The sequence below is a fragment of the Leopardus geoffroyi genome, chromosome C1, assembly GCF_018350155.1.
Source record: "Leopardus geoffroyi isolate Oge1 chromosome C1, O.geoffroyi_Oge1_pat1.0, whole genome shotgun sequence".
Taxonomy (NCBI): Eukaryota; Metazoa; Chordata; class Mammalia; order Carnivora; family Felidae; genus Leopardus; species Leopardus geoffroyi.
In genome coordinates this window covers 110,775,376-110,802,332 of record NC_059328.1, presented here as the reverse complement: position 1 = coordinate 110,802,332, position 26,957 = coordinate 110,775,376, and the positions used below count along the sequence as shown (strand labels likewise).

The 26,957-nt window shown below is 55.3% G+C and overlaps 1 protein-coding gene across 1 annotated transcript in view; it reads right to left on the bottom strand.

The window, feature by feature from the left end:
• Positions 1-3,547: 3,547 nt before the first annotated feature.
• Positions 3,548-26,957, bottom strand: part of HS6ST1 (heparan sulfate 6-O-sulfotransferase 1) — a 46,590-nt gene continuing 23,180 nt past the window's right edge. Inside the window, exon 2 of the mRNA XM_045479343.1 lies at positions 3,548-7,068. Coding sequence (XP_045335299.1) covers positions 6,360-7,068 — 709 coding nt within the window. The 3' untranslated portion in view covers positions 3,548-6,359. The remainder of the gene's footprint in view (positions 7,069-26,957) is intronic.

Sequence of the window (26,957 nt, the reverse complement as noted above, 5' to 3'; positions counted from 1 at the left end):
AGAAGGCAGGGTGGGTGACTCACCCAACTTCTAGAAGCAGGAAACAAGACGGCGCTGACCATGTGGGGATGGATGGGGCTGGTGGGCAGGGACCTGGAATATTGTCACGGTCCTTTAGGGAAAGAAAGGGAAAGGAGAGAGCAGGCCACAGTAGAAGCTATAGCCCTTGTGGCTTTGCTCTTTGGTGGGCAGCGTGATGGGTGTGACCGAGCTGGTGGCGGGAAGGGTCAGGTCTCTGTGCACCCTCCCCTTGTCTGAGGTCAGAGCTGGAGCTGGGGATGACAGCCTAGTGTGTGATGTGTCCTGCCTGGTCCATTTCACAGAGAAGGGCTGACAGCAGGTCAGTGGGCCAGGTGGAGTCCCAACTCTGATCTGACAACACGCAGTGCTCCTGAGAGGTTCTCTGGTGCAGCAGCGGGGACGGGACCCAGCGCCAGCTCCTTGTAGCAGGGGGGTTCCTGGCACGGGGGGGTGATGCCCTTCAAGCTAGGCCATGTTGAGGGGGCTGGGTGCGCACCCTGGTGCACTAAGGCAGGAGGATTTCGTGGGGAGGGGGCTGGTCAGCCAAAAAGGCAAGGGTCCCCGTGACACGAATGGATACAGCTCCCTCTGACGGCCTCCTAGTCTCGAGGTCCATGCTCCTGGGTGGGGACTGTGGGCTGCCATCCCCTTGGGTTGGATTTAGCCCTCAGGGAGCCTGTGTACTTGGGGCTGGGAGCACATGGGCTTCTCCCTGTGCCACTGAAAAGGGGACCGTGACTGGGCGGAGTGAGTAGGGATGACTTTCCTCCAGGAAGAGAGAAGAGGAAGCACGCAGACCCTGGAGTAGGATGAGCTCTAGCCAGAAGGTTTTGGGGTGAGAATCCAGGTTTTGGGGTGCGAATCCAGGTAAAGCACGTGAGTAGCAAGCCCACCCCAGGAAATGGCTGCTGTTGGTCATGGAGGGTGTGTGAAAAGGGGACAGCAGAGCAGGCAGCGGTGGGCTGGATGGGGTTGGGTGGTAGCTGGCCACAAGGAGGTGGGGGGCTGCTCTGAATCCAGGAACCCACAGACTGAAGGAGCCCGGTAGGACCTGGTGGGACTTGTGGGAGTGGCAGGGCTACAGCCTAGTGCAGGGATGGGGTGAGCAGGGCAGGGCCCAGGAGCCTCCCTAGCCTCAGGCTCAGGAAGGCTTGAAAGGGGGCCTCCAACTTTAAATAGAAAGATGAAAACTCTAGGGGCGCCTGGGTGGCGCAGTCGGTTAAGCGTCCGACTTCAGCCAGGTCACGATCTCGCGGTCCGTGAGTTCGAGGCCCGCGTCGGGCTCTGGGCGATGGCTCGGAGCCTAGAGCCTGTTTCCAATTCTGTGTCTCCCTCTCTCTCTGCCCCTCCCCCGTTCATGCTCTCTCTCTGTCCCAAAAATAAATAAACGTTGAAAAAAAAAAAATTAAAAAAAAAAAAAAAAAAAAAGAAAGATGAAAACTCTCATCCTTTCGGGGAGGTATTTCCACGACTGACTTTGTCTGATGAAGACCCTGGCCCCACATTGCACAGTAGACACGTCCATCCTGTATTCCCGGATGGGGAACCAGCCTGCAGACTCCAGATGAAATGTTTAGGGAGGGCCAATTCCAAGGTGTGTGTGGGGGAAGGGGTGTGGCTTGCTGCACAGGTCTTTCCACACTGGGGTTCGTGTAGAATGCTTCCCTTGCAGGGACCCTGTTACCAAAGAGACACTCCCTCATGGATTCAGATGGTCAGCAAGGTTGGGGTTTGGATCTGAAGGTTGGGGTTTTAAGGGTTAGCCGTGTCTGTCCCTCACCCTCTCCCCCACGTGGGAAAGCTCTGGCAAGCAGGTGGCAGCCACTTTGCCCCCTGGGAACTAGTGGTGCCCCCATCTCCTGGGTTTCTGTCCCACCTCTCAGTTGTTCAGGGGCTCCTCTCTACAGGCAGCTGTGGGGGAGGAGGCCTCAGCCTCCCCTCCCCGCCCCTCCCCCAGTTCTTCCCCGACAACGACGATGTGGACAGGGTGAGGTAGGAGTGTCCAGATACAAATTCTGGTAGGGGAGGAAAAGGAGACCCCCTTAGGCCCACTAGCTCCAAGGTACTTTTTCTAGGGTTTTCCATGTGACAGTCACTGGGAACTGACAGCCTACTGGCTCTCCCCAGGACCCTTGTGGAAACGCAAGGTCGGTGCACTAGGGCCCCAGCTGTAACACTGTCCAGCAACAGCTGGCCCCCACAACAGATCATTTTCCTGAAGGCAAGGCAATAAGCTGACTCCTTTTATCAGCCCTGTGGTCACACTGAGACCTTGGGCAAGGCCCCCCCCCCCCCCCCCCCCCCCCGTCTCATTAGAGAACTAAAATCCATCAGGGCTGGCGGCCAAAACCACCTCACCTGTGTGGCATTTGTGCCCAAATGTTTATCTTTTTAGTTTTTATTTTACAGAGAAAGAGAGAGCTCATGAGAGAGCAAGGGGGAGGGGCAGAGGGAAAAAGAGAGAGAGAGAGAGAGAGAGAGAGAGAGAGAGAGAATGAATCCCAAGCAGACTCCACGCTCAGTGTGGATCCCAATGAGGGGCTTGATCCCACAACCCTGGGACCCTGAGCAGAAATCAAGAGTGGGCCGCTCAACCGACTGAGCCACTCAGGTGCCGCTGAATCTGATCATGAGAGAACCATCAGACTGATGCAGACATTTTAAGGGACAAGTGGCCTATGTTAAAATGTCAGTGCTAAGAAAGGGAACAGGTGGGCGGTGCAGGCTGGGTCTCTGCTTGGTGAAAGGAGATGGGAGAAGCAGGACAGCTGAGCACCGCACAGTCCTCGGCTCACAAATAAGACCTGAGGACATCGTGGGCACAAGTAGGAAATTTAGACAGGGAATGTATGTTAGCTCAGATTACTGTGTTTATGTTAAATCTGAGGAGATGATAAAGGGTTGAGTTTCATAGCAGGATGTCATTCTTAGGATGTACGTGCCTGAGTATTCTGAGGACTGCAACTTATTTTCAAATATTTCAGAAAAACGTGTGTGTGTCGGAGTGTATGTGTGAGTGCATACACACATATCTGTGTGTACTCGTGTGCACGTGTTTGCGTACAGAGAGAGCAAGTGTGAGTGCAGGACAGGAAGATGCGACAAAATGTTGACCTAGGTAAATCTAGGCTAAGCGTTTACGGGTGTCCATGAACTGTTCTTTTGCCTTGTCATCTGCAAATCTTTCCAAGTTAAAAGTGAAGGAGGACGAGGTCACCGAGAAGCACACGGTGTCTGCGTTTCTCAGCCTCACTTTAAGCTGGGCTCCTGTTCTCAAGTGTTGCAATTAAGGACCACTAACCCCTGCTTCGTGGCGATGACAGGTCGACCTCTTCCTTTTGCAAAGGGCTGCCTCAGGAAGAAAGTGCGTGAACTCCTCTCTTCCTGGCTGCCTGCACCTGAGGGAGCCCCCGCTCCCGCGTCCATCCCCATGCTTGGATGCTCATTCTGAAAATCAAACCCAGAAGGTCTGGCCACGCCTCGCCAGGCGGACGGCTGTTACCACAGACCACAGCACACCCGAGGCTCCTTGTCAAGGGTTTATTTCATCTGCTAACATTCATTCTTGACCTAGACAAAAACAATTAGATGATTATGACTTGCTTTTCCATCATCAACTCGTTTTTCTTGTATGAATAACCAAAAGATTTCTTCTCAACACTTTTTTCTTTTTTTTTAATAAGAAGCTATAAATAAATAAAGCTTTAAACGCTCCTGGGTTCAAGTGAAACACTTCCAGTTCCCAAAAAGGTCACAGACTCATTGCTCGGACAATTTTGCCGTCCCTGTTTCCTCCTCCAGGAGGAGATGTTGCAGGTCTGTGTGAGGAGTGGGTTGTCTGCTCACTGCGTGTTGCCTCTGTTTCCTCAGCCCTGTGCAGAGCCGCTGGGTGGGGCACCCCTTCAGTGGAGCCCCGGAAGGTGGTGGTGGTGGAGGAGGCGCTACAGGCATGAGGAGCTTTCACCTCAATGCAGGTGGCCTGAGCAGAAGTGCCGGACTGGAGGCGTGAGGGGCCGAGGGGCACTGGCACCTGGTGGTGTCTCTGGGCGCCTTGGCCTGGGTGCTGGCCCCCACGGGACCGCTTTCCAGATGCAGCAAAGAAACCAAGGAGAGACCCGTGTTTCCGTGTGAATTGGGACAACGGATCATAAGTTAAAACATTCCAATATGTACAAAACAGATCCTACACTCAAGGGGGCACACACAGGAAGCCCACTTCAGGAGGGCCGGGTGCCCAGGGGTTCAGGCAGAACGGGGCTGAGCTTTCCACCAGGAGGTGGAATTGACCACCTCCTGATGAAAGCCACAGCAAGCCCCGAGCACCCCACGTGCTTGTCTAAGACCCCAGAGGTCTCATGAACACGTCCCACCCTCCTCCCTGGAGCAAGACTGCCCCAAAGGATGAGTGTCAGAACAGATCCCCCCCATGCTGACCTTCACTACCCCTTGAAAGAACCACTACACCACTTGGGCACTGGCCTGCTCAGCCTGACGCACCCACTCTGCGGGGTGATCCTGGGTAGGTGTGGTGCCCATCCCAGCCTGCTAACCACTGCCCTTGGACTAGAAGATGAAGTGGTTGGTGTAGGAAGCAGGAGGTATGGGCACCATAACCTTTGCCAGGCAGGCAAAGACTAAAAGCTACTTCTTCCTGGGTACCTCCCATTTGACAACACTGTAGTGTTTCCTGTGCTATTGAAGGTTCCTTGCTTCCACACCTCTGGGGTGGCTGAGGAGAACCTGGGGCAGGGAGGAGGGCTCCTGGTAGAATCTGCCCTCGAGGCTGCTGTCCTCAGCAGGCTGGCCGTGGCCCTCACTGCCCTTGTGAGGGAGGCTTGTAGCCCCCAGGCACGTGTGGGTCCTCACCTGGAGAGAGAGGGCACTCGTCCACCTTGGGTGTGGGACACACATTTTGATCCCAGAACCCAGGGCCTCATGTGGGGAGAGCACCCCCAGAGAAGACAGTGGCCTGGCCTCCTGGAGCACAAGACAGGTAGGGCATGGGGGAAGTGTCTACAATGGATATGGAACATGGCTTCTCCAATCTGCAGGGCTGCCAAGAACAGGGCCTGACCTGCTTGTGGTCAGGGGTTGGGCAAAGGGAAATGCAGGGAGAGGCCAGGGTGGGAAGGGCTGTGTATCTGGGTACTAGGGAGCCACTGAGAGCCATTTCTTCCAACTCTGATAATCTGAAAGCCTGAGTCCCCTTCCCTGGCCATAGCAAACCCCAAGATATGATTCATGGGCAGCAGGTACAGTTGGCTGTGTTCTAGCCAATGGAGGCTTGATTGTACTTCTGCACATGCGGTTGTGGGAACAGTGGGGCATGAGCCCCGAATAAATGTCTAAGTGATGACCCTGGGGCCAGGGATAGTCTTACCAAATCTCAGAGGGTCAGAATGGTAAATGGAGCAGGGGAAACTTTCTGCCTGAGCTGGTCTGGCTTGGTGGCCCAAAGGCCAGCTTGGGTGGGGAGGTACATAGACACAGGTGGTAGCATCCTTGGACACAGCCTTCCCACTCTTTTCTTACTCTCTGTCCACAGAGGGGGACAGTGCATGTGGGCCCATCTCCTTGCAGCCCTTCTTAGCCTGAGGACTGTGGGAAATGGGGGGGAAGGGCCCCAGGAGGTGTGCTTTGATCTCCTGACCCAAAGCAAGAAGCCAGACTGTGTGTTTTGACCTTGGGCCAGAGAGAGAGTGGGCTTCCCAGGGGCAGGCCAGAGTCTTCTCGGCTTCAGGCGGGGTGGGCCCTGACCATGAAGATGGGTGAGCTAGGAGCTCCATTCCTGAGGACACCTCAAGGGGCTACCTTTGTGCCCAGAGAAGGGGCTTCACTCAGGCCCAGGGGCCCTGGGGCCACTGGAAGCCAAGGGGCTGCCTGGGTGGCCTGATCCCGGAAAGGTGCCTGGAGCTGGTGTTGGGCCCCTGCTGGCCTGCAGGGCAGAGAGCCAGCAGGTGTGCACAGTGGGTGTGGGACGCGCTCCTGGCCCAAGTCCGATCTGCACTCTCTGCTGTCTGTTTCTTGTTTTTAGACCTTCGGCTGGCCGCCGTGTGTGAGCTGGGGCCAGGAGAGGAGGGACAGTCCTGGCCTGCGCAGGCCTGCCTGCGGCATCCCTTGGGCACGCTTTCCTCCGGCCAGGGGGTGGGGGCAGTGGTCTGCACTGGTGGATTCCTCAGACCCCGCCGGGCCGCCATGTCCCCACTCCCTGACCCTCACTCAGCACATCTACCTTCTGGTGAGCGCATCTGGGACCCTCTTCCCACCAGAGTTCCAGTGGGTCAGTCCGTGTGTCTGACCTCACCCCCCGCGGGGCCACCCCCCACGACCGGCCACCACTACCACTTCTCGATGATGTGGCTCATGTAGTCCTCAGTGGGCACGCGGCCCGGCTCCTCGGCGTCCTCCCGCGGCAGCGCCTCCTTGGCGCGGTGCAGCAGGCGCTCCTCCCGGCTCTTGAGGCGCTGCTCCCTGCGCTCCAGCTGCCGCTTATACTGGTAGCGCTGCTGGAAGAGGTCCTTGGCATAGTCGTAGAGCTGCACGTCCAGGTCATTAAGCTCCTCGATGCGCCGGATGGTGTCCTCGTCCACCTCCACACCGCCCGCCCGCGTGCTGTTGTACTGCATGAAGGGCCGGATGAACTTGAGGTTGAACGTCCGCTCGAACAGGTACTGCGTCTTGCGCTGGAACTCCGTCAGGCCGAAGAAGGCCATGCCCCGCAGGTTCTTCTTGGCGCTCTCCAGCAGCAGCTGGGCCCGCTTGCCCTCGGGGATGAAGGACAGGTTGTAGCAGCCCACCAGGCTCAGGTCGGCCAGCATGCGCACCTGGCGGTTGTTGGCCAGGTTGTAGGGGCAGTCCATGAACTCCTGCAGTGTGCAGCCCGACCAGTCCGTGCCCTCATAGCAGGGTGGCAGCTCTTCGGGCGTGGGCGTGCGCCCATCGCACATGTGCAGCGACGTCTTCCAGGTGGCCCCCCGCTGCACGTGTCGCCACTCGCTCAGGTAGCGGGACACGGGGTCTCGCAGCAGGGTGATGTAGTAGAACTTCCTGTAATGAGATAGGGACAGGGGGTAAGGTGAGGGCACAAGTGCGGGGGGGGGGGGGGGGCAGTATCTGGAACCCATTTGGCGGTGAAGGAGGGAGGAGGCTGGAGCTCCAAATCTGACTGCTTTGGGTCCACATTGTGGGACCTCAGGCACCTCTGATACCAATCGTTACGTTTAGTTCTCCAAATGGCGATTTCTGAATGGGAAGCCTGGGAGCTGAGATGTGACACAACCTGCAAAGGGCACCACGGTCACCGTCACGTCTGCCAGGTGTGACTATCGCAGGGTCCTGCAGTGCCTGGCCTCAGTGCCTCCTGAATCCTGGCCCAGGGGCTTCCCCTGGACCCCAAGGCCACCCTCCTGTGTGCTCCCTCCTTAGGAAGGACAGCCTGTCTTTGCCCTGCACTGGGGCAGACCTGCAGGAGCCCGTGCTCCCGGGGACCAGAGGCGTAAGGAAGTGCTCACAGCGGCAGGCTGCATGTGTGGGCCTGCTCAGGGCCTCCCACAGGCCCACTGCACACCAGCTCCCGTGGAGGGTGGGCACCAGTAGACCACTCAACCCGGGACCCCCAGGTGACCCATAATTCATAATTATTTTGTCTCCCAGGAACTGTCTCCACCCCAGGAAATCAGGCATCCCTCAAGATGCCACCTCCTTGTGCTATATGCAAGGGGCGTCCATACCATTGGAGAAGTGACTCCCCATGTAACAGGCACATCCCTGTCTAGCATGATGACTGGCCTGATGTCACCAAGACATAGCGGGCAGGGGGGCTTCCAGATGTTCCTGTGACAGGCGTGGTGTGTGGCGGTCAGCCCCAGAGAGGTTCTTCCTGGAAGCCTCTCCTCCAGGGCTGGCAGAACCGGCAGCCTGTGCCTGGTGGGACGTCCCAGGCCAAGGCAAACCAGGGCTGGGGCAGGCAGCAGGAGCCCCCTGGGCCCCACACACCACTCGAGGGGGAGAAGCTCCAGGAATGCCCACCCCCACCCCCCCTCCAGACAGCAGCACGGAAGCACATGCACACGAACCCCTCCTTACTGAGGCCCAACAGGGGCACCCGACTAACCCACCATCCCCCTCGCTAACCCCTTGGGGAGCTGCATAGAGCACCTCGGGGGGTCTGCTGGCAGCATGCTGATCTGACTGCACATCTCCCAGGGGGCCCTGGGGTTGGCAGGGCGACTGAAAAAAGCAAAGGCAGTGGGGTACCTCCACATGTCCCCTCAGATGGAGGGAGGGACATCTAGAAAACTGCAGGGTGGCATCTTCATTAGGGAACTTGAGACCCCCAAGCAGAGCACGGGCAGGGGGATAGTTAGCCAGTGGCTGGGGGGCAGGGGCCAGACGAAGACTGGTCCTGCAAAGCAGACTGCTGAGGAGGAGCAGGGCAGGGACTGTGCCACCGGGAGTGGGGTGGTGGCTAAGGCAGACAGCAGAGAGAGCACCTGGGCAGAGGGAGTCAGGGACCCCTTTCTCAGCAGGGAGTGGAGAGCAGGAAGGGCATCCTGACTCCCACCTGTTCCCTGAAGCCTGGGTTCTAGTCTGTGGTCTCTGCTCAGGTCCTCATTTGATCTGGAAGCACCCTCTGCCCCTTCCCCCCCCCCCCCCCAATACTGTGCCCCAGCCTAGGCTTCCAGCCTCTGCAGGCAGCTCATGTTCCAGCACCTGCAGGGGGGAGCCCTGCACCCCCACACTGGACCCCAGCTCCTGTGGAACACACCGTGGTGATTCTTGCTGCCCTTGAAAGATGAACAAAGGGCCACCTGCACCCTCTGTGACCACCGCACCTCCTTCCAACCCTCCTGCTGGCTCCTGGGGAGAAATTGCAGGGCCTTAAGCTGTGTCCTCTTCCCTCTCTGCTTCATCAGCTGACTCTGGCTCATCCTACAGACCTCAGACAGCGCCACCTCCCAGGGAAGCCATGAGGTAGACAGGGCTCCCCCTTGGGCCTCTGTCACAGCAGGAACTTAACACTGACCTCTCAGCTCATTTGACCAGAGCCTCCCTCAGGGGCGGGAGTGGGCAGGAAGTAAGCTGGCTCCTGTGTGTGTGCTAAGCTGGCTCCCCAGGGTTGAGACCGAGATAGATCCAAGGATCGAAGACACAATGTGCCTCAAGGAGGTCACCTCACGTAGCACCTTCAGCCCCTAGTGGATGAAACCAAGCCCAGGAGGTTAAGCAGTTGCCTGGAGGTTCCCAATGGCTTTGGCAGTAGGGTGGGGTGAGTGGCCAGGACAAGAAAGGTCAGTTCATTCAGGTGTCAACTTTGTAGGAATGAAGTATAAGACATTTATAAAGCCTGACCATGAGAAGTGCTTCTGAAGAGGACAAGACAGACAAGGAGACACAAAGCAATAAACACAAGGACACACCCGGAAACATGCATATAAAGAAATGCATCCACTGCTCTCACAGGTGTCTCAGAGGGGTCTCACAGGTGTCCTTAGGCCCTTTTGGGAGGCTGAGGGCTACTTGGACCTCCTCCCATTCTGTGGGACCCTGACTCCTCATATGGAAATGGGCCAGTGTGGTAGTTCCTCCTGGACACAGAAAAGCAGAGTTTGAGGTGTCCACTGACACAGAGGCATGTCGAATTGGCCCCAGCCAAGGCCAGCTGGGGGTTCAACATGGCCCCAAAGATGACCTCTGAGGGCAAGAACACACTGTGCACACAGAGCACCAGTACCGTTCCCTGAGTGTGTCCTCAGCCTTCAGCCTGGGGTCCTGCGTCAGCACTGCCCTCCATCCCACCACGGGGGTGGGCTTGGGGGAGCCCCAGCTCCTCCCAGACCTCACCGGTCCCTGTGATGGGACCAGGACTCTCAGCCCTGTCACAGCTGGTGCCTGCAGGTCCTGGGGAGGCCGGGTATGGATACCCCTGAAGTCCTTGGCCATTAATCTCTCTGACATGTTAGCCAGAGAGGTAACGTTCACTCAGTGACCTATAGCTGCCATCTGGACAGCCAAGACTGATGGGAGGCCTGCCCGCCCACCTGTCCAGTCCCTCTGCTCACAGCCCAAGAGGGTGTAGGGCTTGCCCAGGGTCACATAGCAGGTCTTGAGACAGGACGAGTCCAGGCTGCCTCCTCAGAGCCCATGGTGTGAACTGTCTGGGCCTGGTTAGACAGCTGGGGTTGTTCTGTCAGAGAGGCCTGGGTGTTGGGATCGCTGAGGGGTCTCTAAGGGTACAGTCACTGCTGGTGTATCTGGCAGGCTCCAGGAGATGCAGACGAGTCTTCTGGTCCTCAGAGCTTCCTGTTCATGCTCTGTGGTGAGGCCTGAGAAGCTGACTCCCCTGGGCCCCTCGAGCTGATGCTGATCTCACAGCCCTGTGTTCCACATGGGTGCTAAGAGGAATGGCTTCTCTCCTGGCCCAGCTGGTACAAGTGGGGCTCACCCATGCTAGGGTGACTGGGAAGGGTATCAGGATGGAACATGTGGTGTCTTCTCTGTGCAGGGCATTGCCATGGCCTGGGCACCCCCCGCCCCCATTTCTGTCCCCCAGGCATAGCCAGTGGTGGAGAAAAAGGGCTCAGGCAGATTCTGGAGCCTGTTCGAGGGGCTGGTTACTACCCAGCTCTTGTCTGGACAGTGTGGGAGCCGCTGCAGCAGATACACACACCCGCGGCCTGTCAGCCTCCTCAGGAACTCATGAGCCTGACGCCCACCTCCACCTTGCCCACCCTGGCCCTCACCCTGGCTGCTACCATGACACTGCAGACAGCCCTGCCCATAGGCCTGTATCCTGGCCTGCTCCCAACTCCCCTACTCTGCCCTGTCTGTCCATTACACACACTACCAGACACACTGGCTGTTTATGTTCTGGTTTACTGTCTGATGAAAAGAAGGTATGAAGGCATTGACAAGAAGTGAACAGAAGGCAGGGTGTGGTGTGGGGGTAGAAGAACCCCCTGATCACTGACCACACCCCACAAGATGTGACCTGATGTACACTCTGTGAAGGTGCCGAGGGGCTCACGGCTCAGGGATATGAGGAACTGGGCAGGGGCCAAACAACACAGTCTGCACCCTCAGTGGTGTCCCCAGCACCTGCCCTTCCATGCCCAGACAGCTGCCACCAGGCTAACCTAATCCCTGCCCTAGCCCCACCTCATGGGAAACTGGAGGGTCTCTGCCCCAAAGTTCTTCCTGCATGGACATCTGGGGTCCCCCCATAAAACAGGGGGCTTTCTGCTTATCACTCTCCAGCAGGAGCTCATCCATTCAGATGAGCTGAATGGAGCTCATCCATTCAGATGGCCCAAGTACCAAGCAACAAGGTTTCCAAAAAAAGGGGAATGAGGAAGCAGAGGAGAGGAGGAAATAATGAGAACTGCAGTATATGGTTCATTTAGCCTGAAATGGCCAAGTGCCCAGCAAGTGAGTGTGGGGACCAGACCCAGATTACAGAGATGGCCCATGCAGCACCTGGACAGAAGAACAGAATACCTGCAGAGGACTGGCTGTCAGGAGACCCAACTTCTCCGCAACATCATATGCTAAAAATCAATGGAGCACTGGCTTCTAGATGCTGAGAGAAAATGACCAGCGACATGGTCATTGGATAGACCACCAACCTATCCAGCAGATGTGAGGACAGAGTGGAGACAATGTAGACATGCAAAGACTCAGGACATTTATTTTCCATGAATCTTGTTTTAGGAAGATATTGGACTACGAATCTCATTTAGTAAACAACAACAACAACAACAACAAAAGCGTGGGAGACAGGAGCTCCAACCCAAGAGAGAAGTGGAGGGTGTCGACTGCACATCCCGCTGGGCCTCCAGGAGCAGAGGAGAAGGGGTTCCAGGAAAAACGGGGCCTGAACAGATTACCTGATGCAACAGAGCACTTGTGGAAAAAAACGAATGGTAGGTACACAGCAGATCTTTGGAATCACTTGGAAAAAATTACTTCTATGAACACAGAAAACAATGCAAGTAAAAAAAAAAAAAAAAAGATTGGGCAATTATTAATTCCAGGAAAAGCAGGAAGTAATATGAAAAAGAAAGTATTCTACTAAAATCAGAAGTAAACAGTGCTTTTAGAGACATTATAATGTAAATACTGACTATTGATTTAATAAAAACTTGAGATTTTTACTCTACTTGGAGGATGGGGGGGTTATGGAGAAGGATGTGCAAGGGCTTAAGAACATTTAATCTTCATCTACCCAAACAGAAAGCAAATACACAATGTTTAAATCAATAAATCAAGAAATAACACTATAAATTATTTAGAAATACAGAAGTAAATACATGAAGAACACTGAAAAGAGCCGCAAGTGGTAATTTGGGGAGGCTGGAAAGGAAAAGCAGATCTGTTGGTTTTTACTATAAGCCTCTTGGAACTATTTGTCTTGAAGTGTGTATATAAACTGTTTTAACCAAAAACATGAAAAATACAACAATGAGGAAACTGGCCAAAGAAGCATATGGAAGGATGCTCTCCTTCCTTAGTCACGAAGGAAATGACACAGTGAGCCACAATGTGACTTAGACAGGCAACGCAGAGGTGGGGCAATGCCAACTTCCAACTGCTCATGGGACGTGAGTCGGGGACAGTTGTTCCGGAGTGTCTTCACTGGAAAGCTGTGACCCAAGACTCCTCTCACAGGCGTACAACCCAGGGAAACCCTGTTCAAGTGCACTGAAGACATGGACAAGACCACCCATGGCTGCACCGTTGCTGACAGCCTCACACGTCTGCCGCAGTGGCATGTGAACATAAACTGCGATATTCTTCCAACAGAGTGCGGCTCAGTAATAAATGAACAGAACAGACTATAGTTACAACAACTCGGGTGAATTTGAGAAATAAGATGTTGCAGAGAAAAAGCAAATAAAGAAAATGTAATAAAGTATGATGACACTGTTTACAGTTTCCAAATATAAACACAACCAAAGAAAATACCACTAACTGATACATATGTAGATATCGACGTCAGTTAAAAAAAGAAAAAAGGCAATGAGGGGACACACATGAAAATTCAAGGCAGAAGTCAGCAGTGGTGTGTACTGGGGCAGGAGAGTCGCTGGGGTGGCACCAGTTCATGGTGGCTTCTGTCATGTGGATGGCGCCCTCACTCTTAAGGCAGGCGATGGGGGTGTAGGTGTTTATGTTTTATTTCTTATGTATGTTATGCAAATTCTTTTGTAAGTTTAGAAAACACTTTGTGATAAATAAGTTTAAAAAAGTTTTACAAACAAAACCAAGATTCGTGCCAGCAGGCCTTGCAGGTAAACTGACATTCTTGCCAAACCGGAGTCTTGGTTCCCCAAAGTATGCCAGTCCCCTCCATCTTGCCCCCATGCTCCCTCTGCCTGCAACATCCCCCCCTCCCACCGCCAGTGCCTCCAACTCTAGGTGTTTACTGCCCTTCGCCCTTCTTTTGTGCCCCTCTCACTTCCCCTTCCTACTTGCTAACACTCCTACAGTGAGTAGGGAGAGGTCTGTGGAGGATCCCCCGTGGACATCACCTCTGGGGATGGTGATGGTGGCTAGTTTTCCAGGCTAGCAGGGGCTGCTTTTGGCTTGTGAACTAAGCACGCATTAATGAGCTGGCTGCTCCATGACCTCTAGGAGGGAACCACCACTTCTACCAAGCTGGAACATCCAGTTGGTGTCTGGCTTCCTGTCCAGGGGGGCCTTGAGGTGCAAACAGAGTCAGCACCACTCCCGGGACTCTTCAGTGGGGTCAATCCCAATGTGAAGACTCTAGTGACTTGGCTGGCAAGTTAGGCTCTGTTGGGGTGGCAAGCTTCTGGCACCTTCTCTGAGCAGAGCCCTACACTATATCCTAGCTAAAGTGGGTGGCCCTGGGACCTGACCTCTAAAACAGGTCTCTGCTGTGCCCTAGGACAGGGCCAGGATCACCCAGAGCACGTCCCAACCAGACTGTCCTGCCTGTGGCTACAGAGCAGGGCTGACAGCACCGTTACTCCTGAACAGGGAGCACACAGGGACAGAAGGGGTGGTGACCAGGCCCTGCTACATCTCCCCTCGCCACCAGCGGGTGCTCAGCACCACTCATCCGGTCAGTGCCCTGGCTTGGCAAAGGACACGAACTGGCAACACCCCCAGGTCCCTCCCAGCAGCGACAGCAGCCAAGGTTACAGGTTACAGGCTCACGGCATGCCAGGCACAGCCTGGGGGCAGGCGCTTCTCGCCTTTCACAGAGGAAGAGTCCCAGGCTCGCAGCTATTCAGTGTTCTAGCGCTCTGGGCTGGGTGGGGTGGGGTCAACAAGGGCAGTGGGAGGGGCAGGGAGGCTTCTCAGAGAGGGTGGGGGCACAGCCTGTCCCGACCAGAGGGAAGGGCAATGGAGCCTCAAGGGGCAGGCAGGGCCAGACCAAGAAGGGTCTTGTTCATTCCACAAGAGAACGAGTTCCAAAGGGAAAGGGCACACAGTGCAGCGTCCACATGGATTTCAAAAATAAGTCATGGGACTTCAAAGACATTTTGTGCTGTGAAATAATTCTAGTCCGCATGCCTGTGATCACTCCTGACACCCTGCAGGGCTTATCCCCTGTATCATGCATTCTTGAGTTCATCACGTTAGTTGTAATGCTTTCTGTGAACCTAGCTGCTCTGACATTTTTGTGTGCACTGGTTTTAGCACGCCCCACAGTCACGCAAGATCCTAGAGGGCAAGGAATGTGCCTTGTTCTTGGGTCCTAACACTGCTGTCAGGCAGTGGCCAGCTCCAGAGTCTTAAGTGTGAGTTTTTATGGGACAACTGTAGCCCTGGCCTGGGAACCCTGCTTTGTTGACAACACACAGACACTCTGGGAAAGTTCTGCAAAATGCAGCAAATGAGCTTTGAGTTCCTTCCTGGAGGAAGGGGTGGGGGGCAGGTGGGTGGGCAGCTAACAGGAGGCTCCTGCTCTGCTCCTGCGCTGGGATCAGGGAGGTGGCACCCTCTTGCTCTGTCCTCAGGAGCCCCTCTCCCTCCTGCCACCTGCCTGTGGGCATCAGGCAAGTAGTCCACAATCCTGACTCGGTATAGCTCAAACTTTATCACTTATGTGAAACCTGGGTTCATGAGGCGAGGTGACAGGTCCAAGGCCAGAGCCCACACCTGTACTGTGTAACTGGACATTGCTGTCCCAGAAGCACCCACCTCCTGCCCCTCACACCAGTGGCCAGAGGATGCTTCATTTTCCCTTCTCTGCCCCGAGAGTGTGGGTCTGATCTGAACACAACCACTCCTGACTCTCCTCTGGCAGCCCAGGGCTCTGACCAGAAACCAGACTTGAAACCTGGCTCAGGCAGAGAGAAGCCTGGAGCTGGGGGCGGGGGTGGGGTGGGGAGGGTGGAGGGGATGCACAGGATTCTGTGGCTGGGGGAAGGGCCAAGTGGGCAACAGCTTGCAGGAGTCTGCCCTAATGAGAAAGGCTGGGGGGCAGGGCAGCAAAGTCGCTGCAGAAAGCTGACGGAGTGTTAGCTCCCGCAGGAGGCATGGAAACCAGGCAGGGAGGGGATGGTAGACACACAGCAGAGATGCCTATAGGCGAGGATGTGTGGATGAGCCCGTGCCCTCCCACAACAGCACTCTGTGATCACCACTCTGCAGGGAAGAAGAGCACGATTAGGTGGCTGCCTAAGGATGGTGAGGTTATGGACTCTAACATTTCAGTGTAAAATTTTCAAACTTACAGCAATGTTGGAAGTCTAGGGAACACCCACAATCCCAAGTAGGTTCCTTTAACACTGTCTTTACACGTTTCTGTGTTGTCAGCAATGAGTGCACTGTTAAATAACTGAAATAAAATAACAACTCTGCTCTCTGGAATGGGGTTCCGTTGCAAAGGGTCAGGTTTGTGCTGTTCGTCCTCTATGACAAGATGCCATGTGGCTGATGTCTTGGAGTGGCATGCTCACCTCCTTCCTGAGCTGCTGGCATCCACGGCAGGGCTTTTGTGAACGAGGGCCCAACCCACCAGTCTCTAAACCCAGACCATGAAATAAAGGCAGATTTTTCTAGCCAATGCCAACAGAGCTGTAGCTCCCTTATGTGGGTGAGGGCACTGTTATTTACGATCAGAATTACAAAGTCTTTAAAAAAAAAAAAAAAAAGACCTGCTGTATTACTTCTGGATACATAGTCAAGGGAGAAGACTAATGCTATGGAGGACCGGCCACTTTCTCCCACCTTGGTTGACTCAGGGGGTCCCAGAGTGGCCAGGGAAGCTCCATGAGGGGTACTCACACCCCCTGCTGCCCTACCTGTCACATTAGCCCTCCCAGGGCCCAGGAATCCCCCTTCATGAGGACACAGGCCACATGATGAGGTCAGGATGTGGAGGATTAGTGCTTCACAACCACACTGAGAGGTACCTGGGAATTCAGAGGGAGGACTCCAAAGAACCTGCCCAGGTGGGTGGGAGCTGACTGCAGCACTCCAGACTTAGCTTGTGGGCTGGCTGGGGCTGGTGTGCCAGGAGCCCCGCTTGCTTTGCTTATGGTCTCACCCCAGGGCCTATGGCTGGCTCCCTCACTAGGGCCTGGGTCCATGTTATAGGTTCAGGGGTGGCCAGAGCCAGGAGCTGTGGCCTGACCTGCTGTGATTAGCTCACTGAGCTAACCCCATCAGAACTGCTCTCTGCCAACACTAAGCCAGGTGCTGGTAACCTCAGGGTGCATGGCCTGGTGGCTCCTGCAGTCTGGTCCTGCTGTTCCCGTTGGCCTGCTGGCCTTGGAAAGGGCTGCATGTGCAGGAGGGCAGCTCTGGGGAATGCAGCTCATGCAGTAAGATGACCCAGCACCGAATCCAGATGGGGGACTGATTGCCTTACAAAATGTAAGTCAGATTTTAGCTCTGATTCTCCATGATTGCCCTATGTGGGGCTGGCTGCCTCCTCCTCCTTCCTGTGACAGGAAGAGGCCTGCAGGTGCGGCTCCCCCGGGTGGGCGCCTGGCTGGCTGTCAGCTGGGTAATCTCTCCTCTCTGAACCAGGATTCTCATGTGCATCATTAACAGGGCCTGGCTGGGTGAGCAGTGCAGACTGAAGGGAGAGGTGGCAGAGTGGGAGGCAGGGAGAGGCGAGTGCTGGCATGGGCAGTAGGAGGATGGCCGGGGGAGATGAGCCAGTTCCAGGCAGGACAAGAGTTACCAGGAACCTGCGAGTGAACGGATTCTCCACTGTCTCTGGCCATGATTTCCGTCCCTACACCATACCCAGTGCTGCAAGAGCAGGCCCCACAGGGCCCAAGAGCATGGCACTCCTGCTAAGCCGCTGCAGGAAACACCTAGATCACCAAGTGCTGAGCTGGCAGTGGCAGGCTGGGGAGCCCCCTCTCCAAACGCACTGTAGAAAACGTCTGTGTAAGGCTATCCCTTCTTCGGTAACATGTCCACAGAGCAGCTGTGGTCAACTGACTCTGCTTCTAAAAATACCTGGGTCCAGAGAGTGGCCCCATGGCCTCAGTGATCAGTGGCTGGGTACGCGCAGCCGTGGCCAGGTCCCACCCCTCCCCCCAGCCCCTTGTGCCTTGGGACTCTCAGTGCTGAGCCCATAGCTCATACAGTTCTTGGAAAAACACCAGAATAGGCGCTCTTAGGTGAGCACAGGCTAACCAAGCCCCTCACTGATCACACATTTGAGGTCCAGGTGACTGGGCCAGCTGGAGAGGTTGGGTGGGGGGCCTTACGCAGAAAGACAAATGGCTGGCCCAAGACTGGGTCCTGAAGGCTGAGCTGTGCTTGGGAAGGCACTGGCTGGGCTGGCTGGGCTCACAACTGGGCTCCCTGCCCTGCCCACTTCCAACAAAGTGAGGAGGGCCTCAGCTCGCCCGGTGAGCTAAATTCCTACAGTGGGAAGGGCATTCAGCTGCAGGGAGCGGCATTCACCCGGGACCCCAGGTGACTCCTCAGGCTTAGGAAACAGCACGGAAGTCCCTGAGGAGGAAGAAGCCCAGGAAATGTTTTGTGAGGTGTGGCTGTGTAACTAAGCCTGGCCATTAGGATGTGAGGAGAGACACCTTCTTCCCCCTGTTCTCTGGCTGGCTGGAGTGTAGCTGTGACTGCAGAGTGCCAGCAGTTATTTTGGATCACGAGGCAGAAAGCCCTGCTCTCTGGGGATGGGAGAGCTTAGAAACAGAACCTGGGTTCTCAGTGATTCCTATGGCTGCACTACCTGGCCTGCCTACAGTGGGCTCCTTTTCAAAGGAGAGGAAAAATGGCTTACTTTAGTCTCTGAAACTAATCCATCTATTCAGGGCCAATGCATAAGGACCTGGGCATGATCAGAGTGTAAGCTCCTGGGGTGGGGCCAGCCTGGGGTGTCAGGGACTCAGTAGTGACTGAATTAATTAATTTGGTGAACCTTAGTGCTTTACCCTGCTCAGCCTGGACACTCACGGACATTCTGTGGAAGGAAATATTCCCATTTTGCAGATGAGAAATAAAACTGGGCCCAGAGAGGTTAAATAGCAAACCTAGCCACAGAACTGGCTGGTGGTAGTGCTGGAGTTGGAGCTCAGGCCCACCTGGACCCAGACTGAAAGTGCCTGATGAGAACCCATGGAGCCCCAGCCCCCAGCAGGCACTTAAATGTCGCTTGGCAAGGCTGGCCCCCAGCCACCTGCTGACCGCTCACCAAACCACAGCCAGAGGCAGTGGTATTTTCTTTAAGTAAACTATGAATATAATTTACAATCTATTTCCTTTAAAGTACAGTGAGTTGAGAGTGGTCTCTGTAGAGAAAAAGACACATCCAGATCTGCAGCTAGGATGCAACAATGTGGACCTGAAAACACTTTATACAGCCACTGTGACTGTTCTCCTGACACGGTTTCCCTGGAGCGTCTGTCTTGGGGAGCAGAGAGTTGGAGCCCTGACTTTGGCCCAACCCAAGCAGTTCCTGGCTGTGGGACGCTGAGTGGGCCTCCTGGATGGGCTCTCCTATGGTCATGCACAGCCCTCCAGCTCCTCCTGCCTAACGACACATGGTCACCAACACTGCTGCAGGCACAGAATTGGGGCAGAGACCTAACAGCACTCCTGTCCTCTGCTGGGAAGCCCAGGGCTGCAGGACACATGGCTGGTAAGCCTGACTCTCACAGGGTAGAGGCAGGGAGCAGCAGGGGTGAGAGCAGGGCTGCTATGAGCCCCCACTCCCTCCCCACTGCTGTCCCACAGTCCAGCTCCCAGGGAGGAGCCCATGCCCCTAATAACCCCCATCTGAACGAGGAAGAGGGCCTGGTCAGAGGCCTAAGTGTGTCCAGGGTACATGAACCACATGGGCCCGCAGCTCCAGACAGGTGTCTCTGATCTCCCCCCAAACAACCAAATTCCAGGTTCTTTGGGACCCAGGGTCTCCAGGATTAGCAGGGTGTGTAGGGGAGGAGTGCTACGGCTCTGGCTCCAGCATGCAGTGCACCTCCTATACCCCCCGGGCTGGTGTGCACACCTGAGCCTGGTGTTGGGCCCTCACTATTGGGAGGGACTGTCAGAACAAAAGGACATACAAGCAGAGGTCTTGTGTGAAAGTGCCAGCAGGCCAAGGGGAGGGGACTGTGCGACTTGGGACACTGGAACCTGAGGGTGGGTTCTTCCAGCAAGCTCCTGACAGCAGAGGGACCTTCCCAGGCATCCCCTGCCTGCAGGTTCATGCACTGGCTCATCTACCCACATGGGCATCCCTGCCTGCTGTGGGCTCAGGCTGAGGCTCTACCCACCAGAGGGAATGGTACTGGGAGCTGGGAGCTCCCACCCCTCCCCTGTGCTCCCAGGAAGCCTTCCTGGTCATGAGGCTGGGAACATAAAGGCGAGAATGGGGTGATATGAGGGAGCTCTCTGCATCCTGTCAAATGGATTTGAGGCATCTTCATGGAGGGGTCCATCCAGTGTCAGACTCTGCCAGCTCTCTCCCTACCAGGGGGCCTGGGGAGAATGATGACCCCCACGAGCCTTACTTCCCACCTCCTGGGCCTCCCAGGTTCCTATAAAGACCTGGTGAAAGCAGTGTGTAAAAGAGCATTACAGCCTGGATGCTGAGGGACCCATAGCCCCAAGCAGATGTGAGGAGCCCAGACAGGTCCAGGAGGTGTGAGCCTGGTGATCTGTCCCCTCTCTGCCTCAGGGCTCAGCACCCTGGCCTGGGCTCCACGGTCCCCTCTGTCTGCCTTACCCTTTTCTCCTTAACGGGAGCACCTGCTGCATACAGGACGTGTACTGCTCTGCCCTCCAATAGCACCTGGAAGGGTGGGGAACGTGGCCAGTGCCAGAAGCAGAAAGGGGGGTGCCTAATTCCAACTCTGGGTCCACTGGGGCCTCGGAGGTGTGACATGTGACCTGACATCTGAAGGACAGGGAGGAGCAGCGCTCCAATAAATCCGCAGAGGAGGAAGTGGAGGGGTGCCAGGGGAGGAGGGGATGTAGGCCAGGGGAGGGCACAGCCAAATGCAGAGGAGCTCGTGACTTCAATAAGGAAAGAACAGTTATCAAACAGTGGGGAAAATGAAGTTTCTGTCTTTGTTTCAAAATTCCCAGGTGACAAAATATGAAGAAAAACAAGTTGATTAGTTTAGGCTTAGAAAATAACCTCCATAGCCTCCCTCCACCTCCCCTGGCAACACGTGCAGTTCTGTGAGCAGATGACAACATCCCATCTACAAACAAGGCTAGCAAAGTTTCAGGACAGCCCTACAGGCTATTCAGCCTCTTGGCCCTGTGGCACAGAGAACTGAGGCACAGCCTGGCTGGACCCCACAGCAGACGGCTACTTCGTGTGCATTCTAGGGGCTTGAAACCCTCACCTTCCTCTTTGGGCCCTCCTGACCAGGCAGCTTTCCTGGGGGAAGCCCAAGCTTTTTCTCCCAGGACCCCTGACCTTGGTGATCCCACTGGATCACCCACAGGAGACCCATGGGGCAGGAAGTGACTTAATCATCAGGCCAATGTGCTCTATTGGGTGCTGTGGAGGCACACCCACTACACCCAAGCTGGCACAGACTGGGAGAAGATGCTAAGCCAGGGCTGGGGTGCCATGAGGGGCCCTCCTGGCCCAGCCTCTGTGCTGCTCACTCTCGGTTCTTTTTTTTTTTAAAGTTTATTTATTTGGTTTTTGAGAGAGACAGTGCAAGCAGGGGAGGGGCACAGAGAGAGGGAGAGAGAAAGAATCCCAAGCAGGCTCCACATTGCCAGCGTGGAGCCCAATGTGGGGCTCAAACCCACGAACCGTGAGGTCATGCCCTGAGCCGAGCCAAGAGTTGGATGCTTTAACCGACTGAGCCATCCAGGTACCCTGCTCACTCTCCATTCTTGACCAGGGGTGAACCCTAACAGCATCTCAGGACACCTCTAGGACCTGGGGCTGGGCGTGCTCTAGCACGAAAGTCTGAGTAAGGCTGCTTACCCTGGAAATGCATCTCCCAGCCAAGTGCAGGGACAGGTGCCAGCGTGCACAGCCAACGTGCACGAGCCCCCAGCAGGCTGCTTGCTGGGGAGCTGTTTTCCTGATAGCACTGACACTGAGGTGCCCAGGGAGCTGCACAGTGAGGGCTGGGCCAGCCAGGCTCACAAAAGCCCCTCCTGGCAGGTGACCACAAAGGCTGTGACTGCTTGGCATTCTGGAAGCCCTGCTCAGGGAGGGGAACACAGCCTCCCAGTGAGGCCAGGCTTGGGGCTACTCTCCGACGAACCAAGTGCAGGCCTTTCCAAAAGAAAGGGGTGGCTGATGGCATTCTGGGAGACTGCCCGCTGTCCCGAGACCCACCATGGCTGGGGTCAGCTCCCGCCCTGGACTCCCTCCTGAGCAGCACTAACAGCATCCTTCTCCGACTGCACCCAGCTCCTGCTGGCTGCTCCCCGGCAGTGCCCTGCCTAAGTGGGTGCTGACCTGCAGGTGAACCCAGCCAGGCCTCTAGGTGCCATCGGGCTGTTCACGCTGCACGATGGCTGCCCGCCTGGCACCTTCTGGCTTCTGACCCCCGGCAGGCAAGACTTCCGCCACACATGCAGACCTCAGGGTAAGGGGAAGGTGAGTGTCTGCTCCTTCCCGGGTGGGGCCGGGTGCTTGCGGACTGACTCAGCCCAAGACCTGCCTCCAGAGCCCTGGCCTCTGCTGGTTGCCAGCTTGAACCCCGGCCGATGGCTCGCGGGCCTCTGCTGAGGCTCCTTCCCCGAATCCTCACAGCCTGTACTTGCAGACCTGCCACGGCCACCTGGGCCCAAGGAGGAAGAGGCGAGGGCCTGTGAGTAAGGCGGGAGGTGGTGTCAGGCCCTGCTAGGGTGTGCAGCATGTGTGTCAGGAACACCCGCTCCTGCCGTTTGCCAGGCAATAGCAGCTTCTGGGTCTGTGCGCCAAGATACACCCTACAGCCAAGACAGAGCACGGAAGGCCCGCACAGCACGCTGCAGCTCAGTGGACACTGTCCTTGCCAGGCTGCAGACAGCTCAGGGCTTAACCCGAGCTCAGGGCACACGGCTTGATACCTGTGCCCAGCAACTCCATACCAACTGGACACACAGCCTTTCTGGGGACTCTGCAATGACACAGAAGCAGAAGCATGTGCTGGCTGAGGAGAAGCACCACTTCAGGGCTCGTGTCATGACTTGATGCCATTTTGGAGAAACATGAAGATGGGACAGAAATATAACAGGCCAAACGCAAATGGGGCTTGTCCCAGGGCCTGGGGCTCTCGGTAGCTTTGTCTTCTGCTTTTAATTTTTCTCATATTCTTCCAATTCTATACAAACAAGACACAAAGATTAAAAGCCCTTTATGTACCTGATCTAATAGGATTTTCTCACAGGAGGGGCAGAGTCAGAAGCCTGGCAGGCTCTGGGCCTCCCAGGAGCCACTAGGATGTCTCTGAAACCATGAGGCCACCAGCTGTCTGCTTTTCTGGGGGTCAGGAGGGCCGGAGCTGGTCTGAGGACCACTGGGACTCCCTTTAGGCTCCACCCGCTGACCCCACAGCTGGTGTCCAGTCCCACGGAGCCTCTGAACAGACAGGAGGAGGCTGATCCCCCCCTCTTTCATGAGCACACATCACCTGAACAAGCACACAGCATGCTGGGGAAGGATGGCTTTACGTGCTCTCTGAACGTAAACTATTTTTCCCCAGACACAGAAAATCAGATGTCAATGGCATACTCTAGACAGAACCATCTGATGCTCAAATTAACTGCAGTGTCCCACTTTCTGCCACCCTGTGGTCCCTACTGACCCAGCTCTGCTCTCCCAGGTAGGGCGGCTACCTCTGGCCGATGTGCTGGGAGAGCCGCCACCTCAGCAGCAACCCCTGGTCCTGGGGACTGGGGACACCGACGGATCTAGAACCAAGAGACCCTCTACCAAGTGCTTCAGTGGGGGTGGGAGGAGAGAGGCTGATGCTTGCTGTAAGAGGAGCAGGGCCTAGCAGGCACTCACTCGCTCTATTCTTACAACTTCTGGGGTGAGCACCACTATTCAATTCCCTCTGGCAGATGGGTAAACTGAGGCTCAGGAGAGTTTCCTTAGCCAAAGTCTCCCAGCTACCAGGGGCATCCACCCTGCTGAGCAACCCCAGATGCAGGGTGTCTGAGAGGAGCTGGGCAGGGTGCCCACAGGTACAGTGTGTGGTCTTTCAACTTGTCATAGGCTCTGCCACTTAGCAGCTGCGTGGCCCTGATAGGACCCAAGGAATGCCTCTACTGTGTTTCCTCACTGCACAATATGGATACCATGCCTTCTAGAGTGCATAGCACAGTGCCTCACACAGGGACGCCCATGCCAGGGCCCTTGAACCCAGCCATGAGGGAAGGAGAGAAAAGCTCTAGAGAACAAACGGACAGATGAACTCACCTGCTCTCGCCAACCGTGGGTGGGGGCACCAGGGGGACATGCAAGAGACAGAGAGAAAAGCCATCAGCCAGATATAAAAGGCATAAGTAGCCCTATCACCTTAACAACAACAACAAAATCAAAGAGGTAGTTAAAAATCCTCCCACAAGTGGTCAAATGTTGAGAAGTGTCTGCAGCTTATTTTCAAATCGTTCTGCTGAAAAGAAGAACGAACACACACACACACACACACACACACCTATACGTATACACCCAAGTACCTGCATACACAGACACGCACAGGTACGTAGTGCAGGGGAGCACGTGTGCCCAGATGGCAAAAAACAATAACAATCCGTGTGTCTGGGTGTAAGGTCTAAGGCTTTACTACTCTGTAGGCTCCACATTTTTCAAAATAAAAAGGTGGGGAGAACTCTTACAAAGACAATGCCAGGCTATCTCTACCAAATTTTTAAAGAACAGAGTATCCAACTATATGCAAATACTTTTAGACAACAGGAAAGAGGGACACCCCACCCCGACCCATTCTAAGAGGCCAACATAACCCTAGTACCAAAGTCAAACACATGAAAAGACAAGAAAATTACAGCCCCTTTCATTCACAGTACAGATGTAAAAAACCCACACAAAAATCTTACCAAATCCTATCCAGCAGAACACACAGAGGATCCCACACTATGACCAAGTCGGGTTACCCCAGCCAGGTACCCCATGTATGCAAGGATGGTTTAATGTGAGAAAATTTGTTTAAAAAAATTTTTTTTAATGTTCATTTATTTCTGAGAGAGACAGAGAGAGAGAGACAGAGCATGAATTGGGGAGGGACAGAGAGAAAGGGAGACACAGAATCTGAAGCAGGCTCCAGGCTCTGAGCTGTCAGCACAGAGCCCAACGTAGGGCTTGAACTCACAAGCCGTGAGATCATGACCTGAGCTGAAGTCGGATGCTTAACTGACTGAGCCACCCAGGTGCCCCTAATGTGAGAAAATTTGTAAACGAGATTCATCGTATCCATAGGTCACAGACCTTGGCAGAAGTGTAAGAAACAAAATTTGCTAGGATGTGGCTAGCATGTGCCAGGCGATCTGGCTGCGACATCTGTCACCCCACTGATTGCCAGGGTTGATCTGACTATCTGGCTGGCTAGGTGGGTGTCCCCTTCCTCCCTCACTGCTCCACGTGCATCCCTCCCAAAGCTGCGCGTTTGGTCGAAGAGGACAACCTCCCCGATAGAGGAGGACCATTGGTCAGTCAAGGGTATACGAGTAGCTGCGCTCCCCTGCTAGAACCTCCAAACAAGCTCTCAAGAAACAAAATTTGCTAAAATTAAACACCTGTTTCTTATAAAAACTCTCAGTAAAGTAGCAACAGAAAAGAATTTTCTCTCTTTTTTAATGTTTTTTTTTATTTTTGAGACAGCCAGAGCAAGCAGGGGAGGGGCAGAGAGAGAGGGAGACACAGAATCTGAAGAAGGCTCCATCCAGGCTCTGAGCTGTCAACACAGGGCTTGAACCCACAAACTGTGAGATCATAACCTGAGCTGAAGTCGGATGCATAACTGACTGAGTCAGCCAGGTGCCCCTAGAAGAGAATTCTCTTAACCTGATAAAGTATCCTAAGTAAACCAGAAGCAACATGGTCCTCGAAGGAAGAGTCAGATGTATTCCCTTTGAGACAGGAACAGGTTGAAGATGCCCACATCCCACCCTGCAACTCTCCATTCACTGGGGAAGCAGGGCAGGGGGTATTTCTCACCTCACACGATAAAATGACAAGATGGACCTGTCTGTCCACCTCATCTTTGCTACACACCCACATGCAGGCACCGGTCTGGGGGCTTCACCTTCAGAACCCCAGCTGCTGGACGGAGCTACTTCCCACATCCAGTGCCCTTGTCCTGAGTCCCAGAGTGTCTGATAGTAAAAGATCTGGGCTGCTGTCAGAGCTCTGCAGGTTCTGGAGGTTTGGGGCAGCCACACCACTGGAAGAGTGGCACGAGGCAGCAGCCTCATCAGCTGGCATCCTCCCTGCTCCCAGCCTCCTGGGGACCAGGTCTCAGGCTGGGAGGGCCCCAGACACCAGGTGAGCTCAGCAGATGCGTCAGCCAGAGCACCTGCTTCCAAGTGAGCTTAGCAGGCCAGCCTTGGGCCCCGAGGGGGAACCCCTGGCTGCATGGCCTGGGGTCTCTGGAGGCTGACACCCTTCCTGGACAAGGTGGATTGAGAGGACCCACATGTAGGCAAGATGTGGGGTCAGGGCCTCTCCAAGCCTCAGTTTCCCTGTTTCCCTTCTCTATCTGTGGGAGATGTGGGTGTGCTCAGGAAACAGGTGGCAAGCAGGATCCTGAGAAAGGCCTCTGGACAGATCTGGAGGAAAACCATCCCCAAAAGGACATGTGCTAACAGCTCTCCCACAGGGCCCTGAGCATGGACAGAGGCCCTGGGCCCTGCTCACAATTTTATCTGATTTAGCAAGGGGCCCACAAGCTCATCTCCTTGAAAATGGTTCTTAGTCTGTCCAACTCCCTCAATGCTCAGGGTCCTTCAAATGCACACTCCTCCTATCCACCTGGGTAAGCCTCTGCCAAGCTCCTGGATCCCAGGACAGCTTCAAGGAGAGAGGGTCTAGCCCTGAGATGGCCCCTGCATGCCTGACAGAGGGACCAGAGCTTCCTGGGGTAGAGGAAGCCAGTGGGGGGAGGAAACTGGGCGAAGAGAGCAGGGACAGGGCCACACCAGCCCTGAGCCCTCTCACTAGCACTGGAACCAGCCTGGGTGAAAGGGGAGGGACAGGGGTCCTGAGAGGGACTGTTCCCAGGGGCCTGCCCACCCTTCTGTGAAATCCAAGCCCAGCAGGACACTGGCTAGGACAGGCTCCTGGCCTGGTGTCTGAGGCAGCCTGGCAGCCCACGGAGCAGGGTCACCCATACCATGTGCAGACAAGGAAGCAGTGGGCCCTGGCCCATACCAGCCTAGACACAGACACAGACACAAACCTTGAACCAGAAGGGAAAGTATGTTCTGTGTCCAGGAGCTCAGAGACCTTGCTTCCTCAAGCAGCAGCAGAGGGCATCCATCAGCAAGGCTTTCTGGAG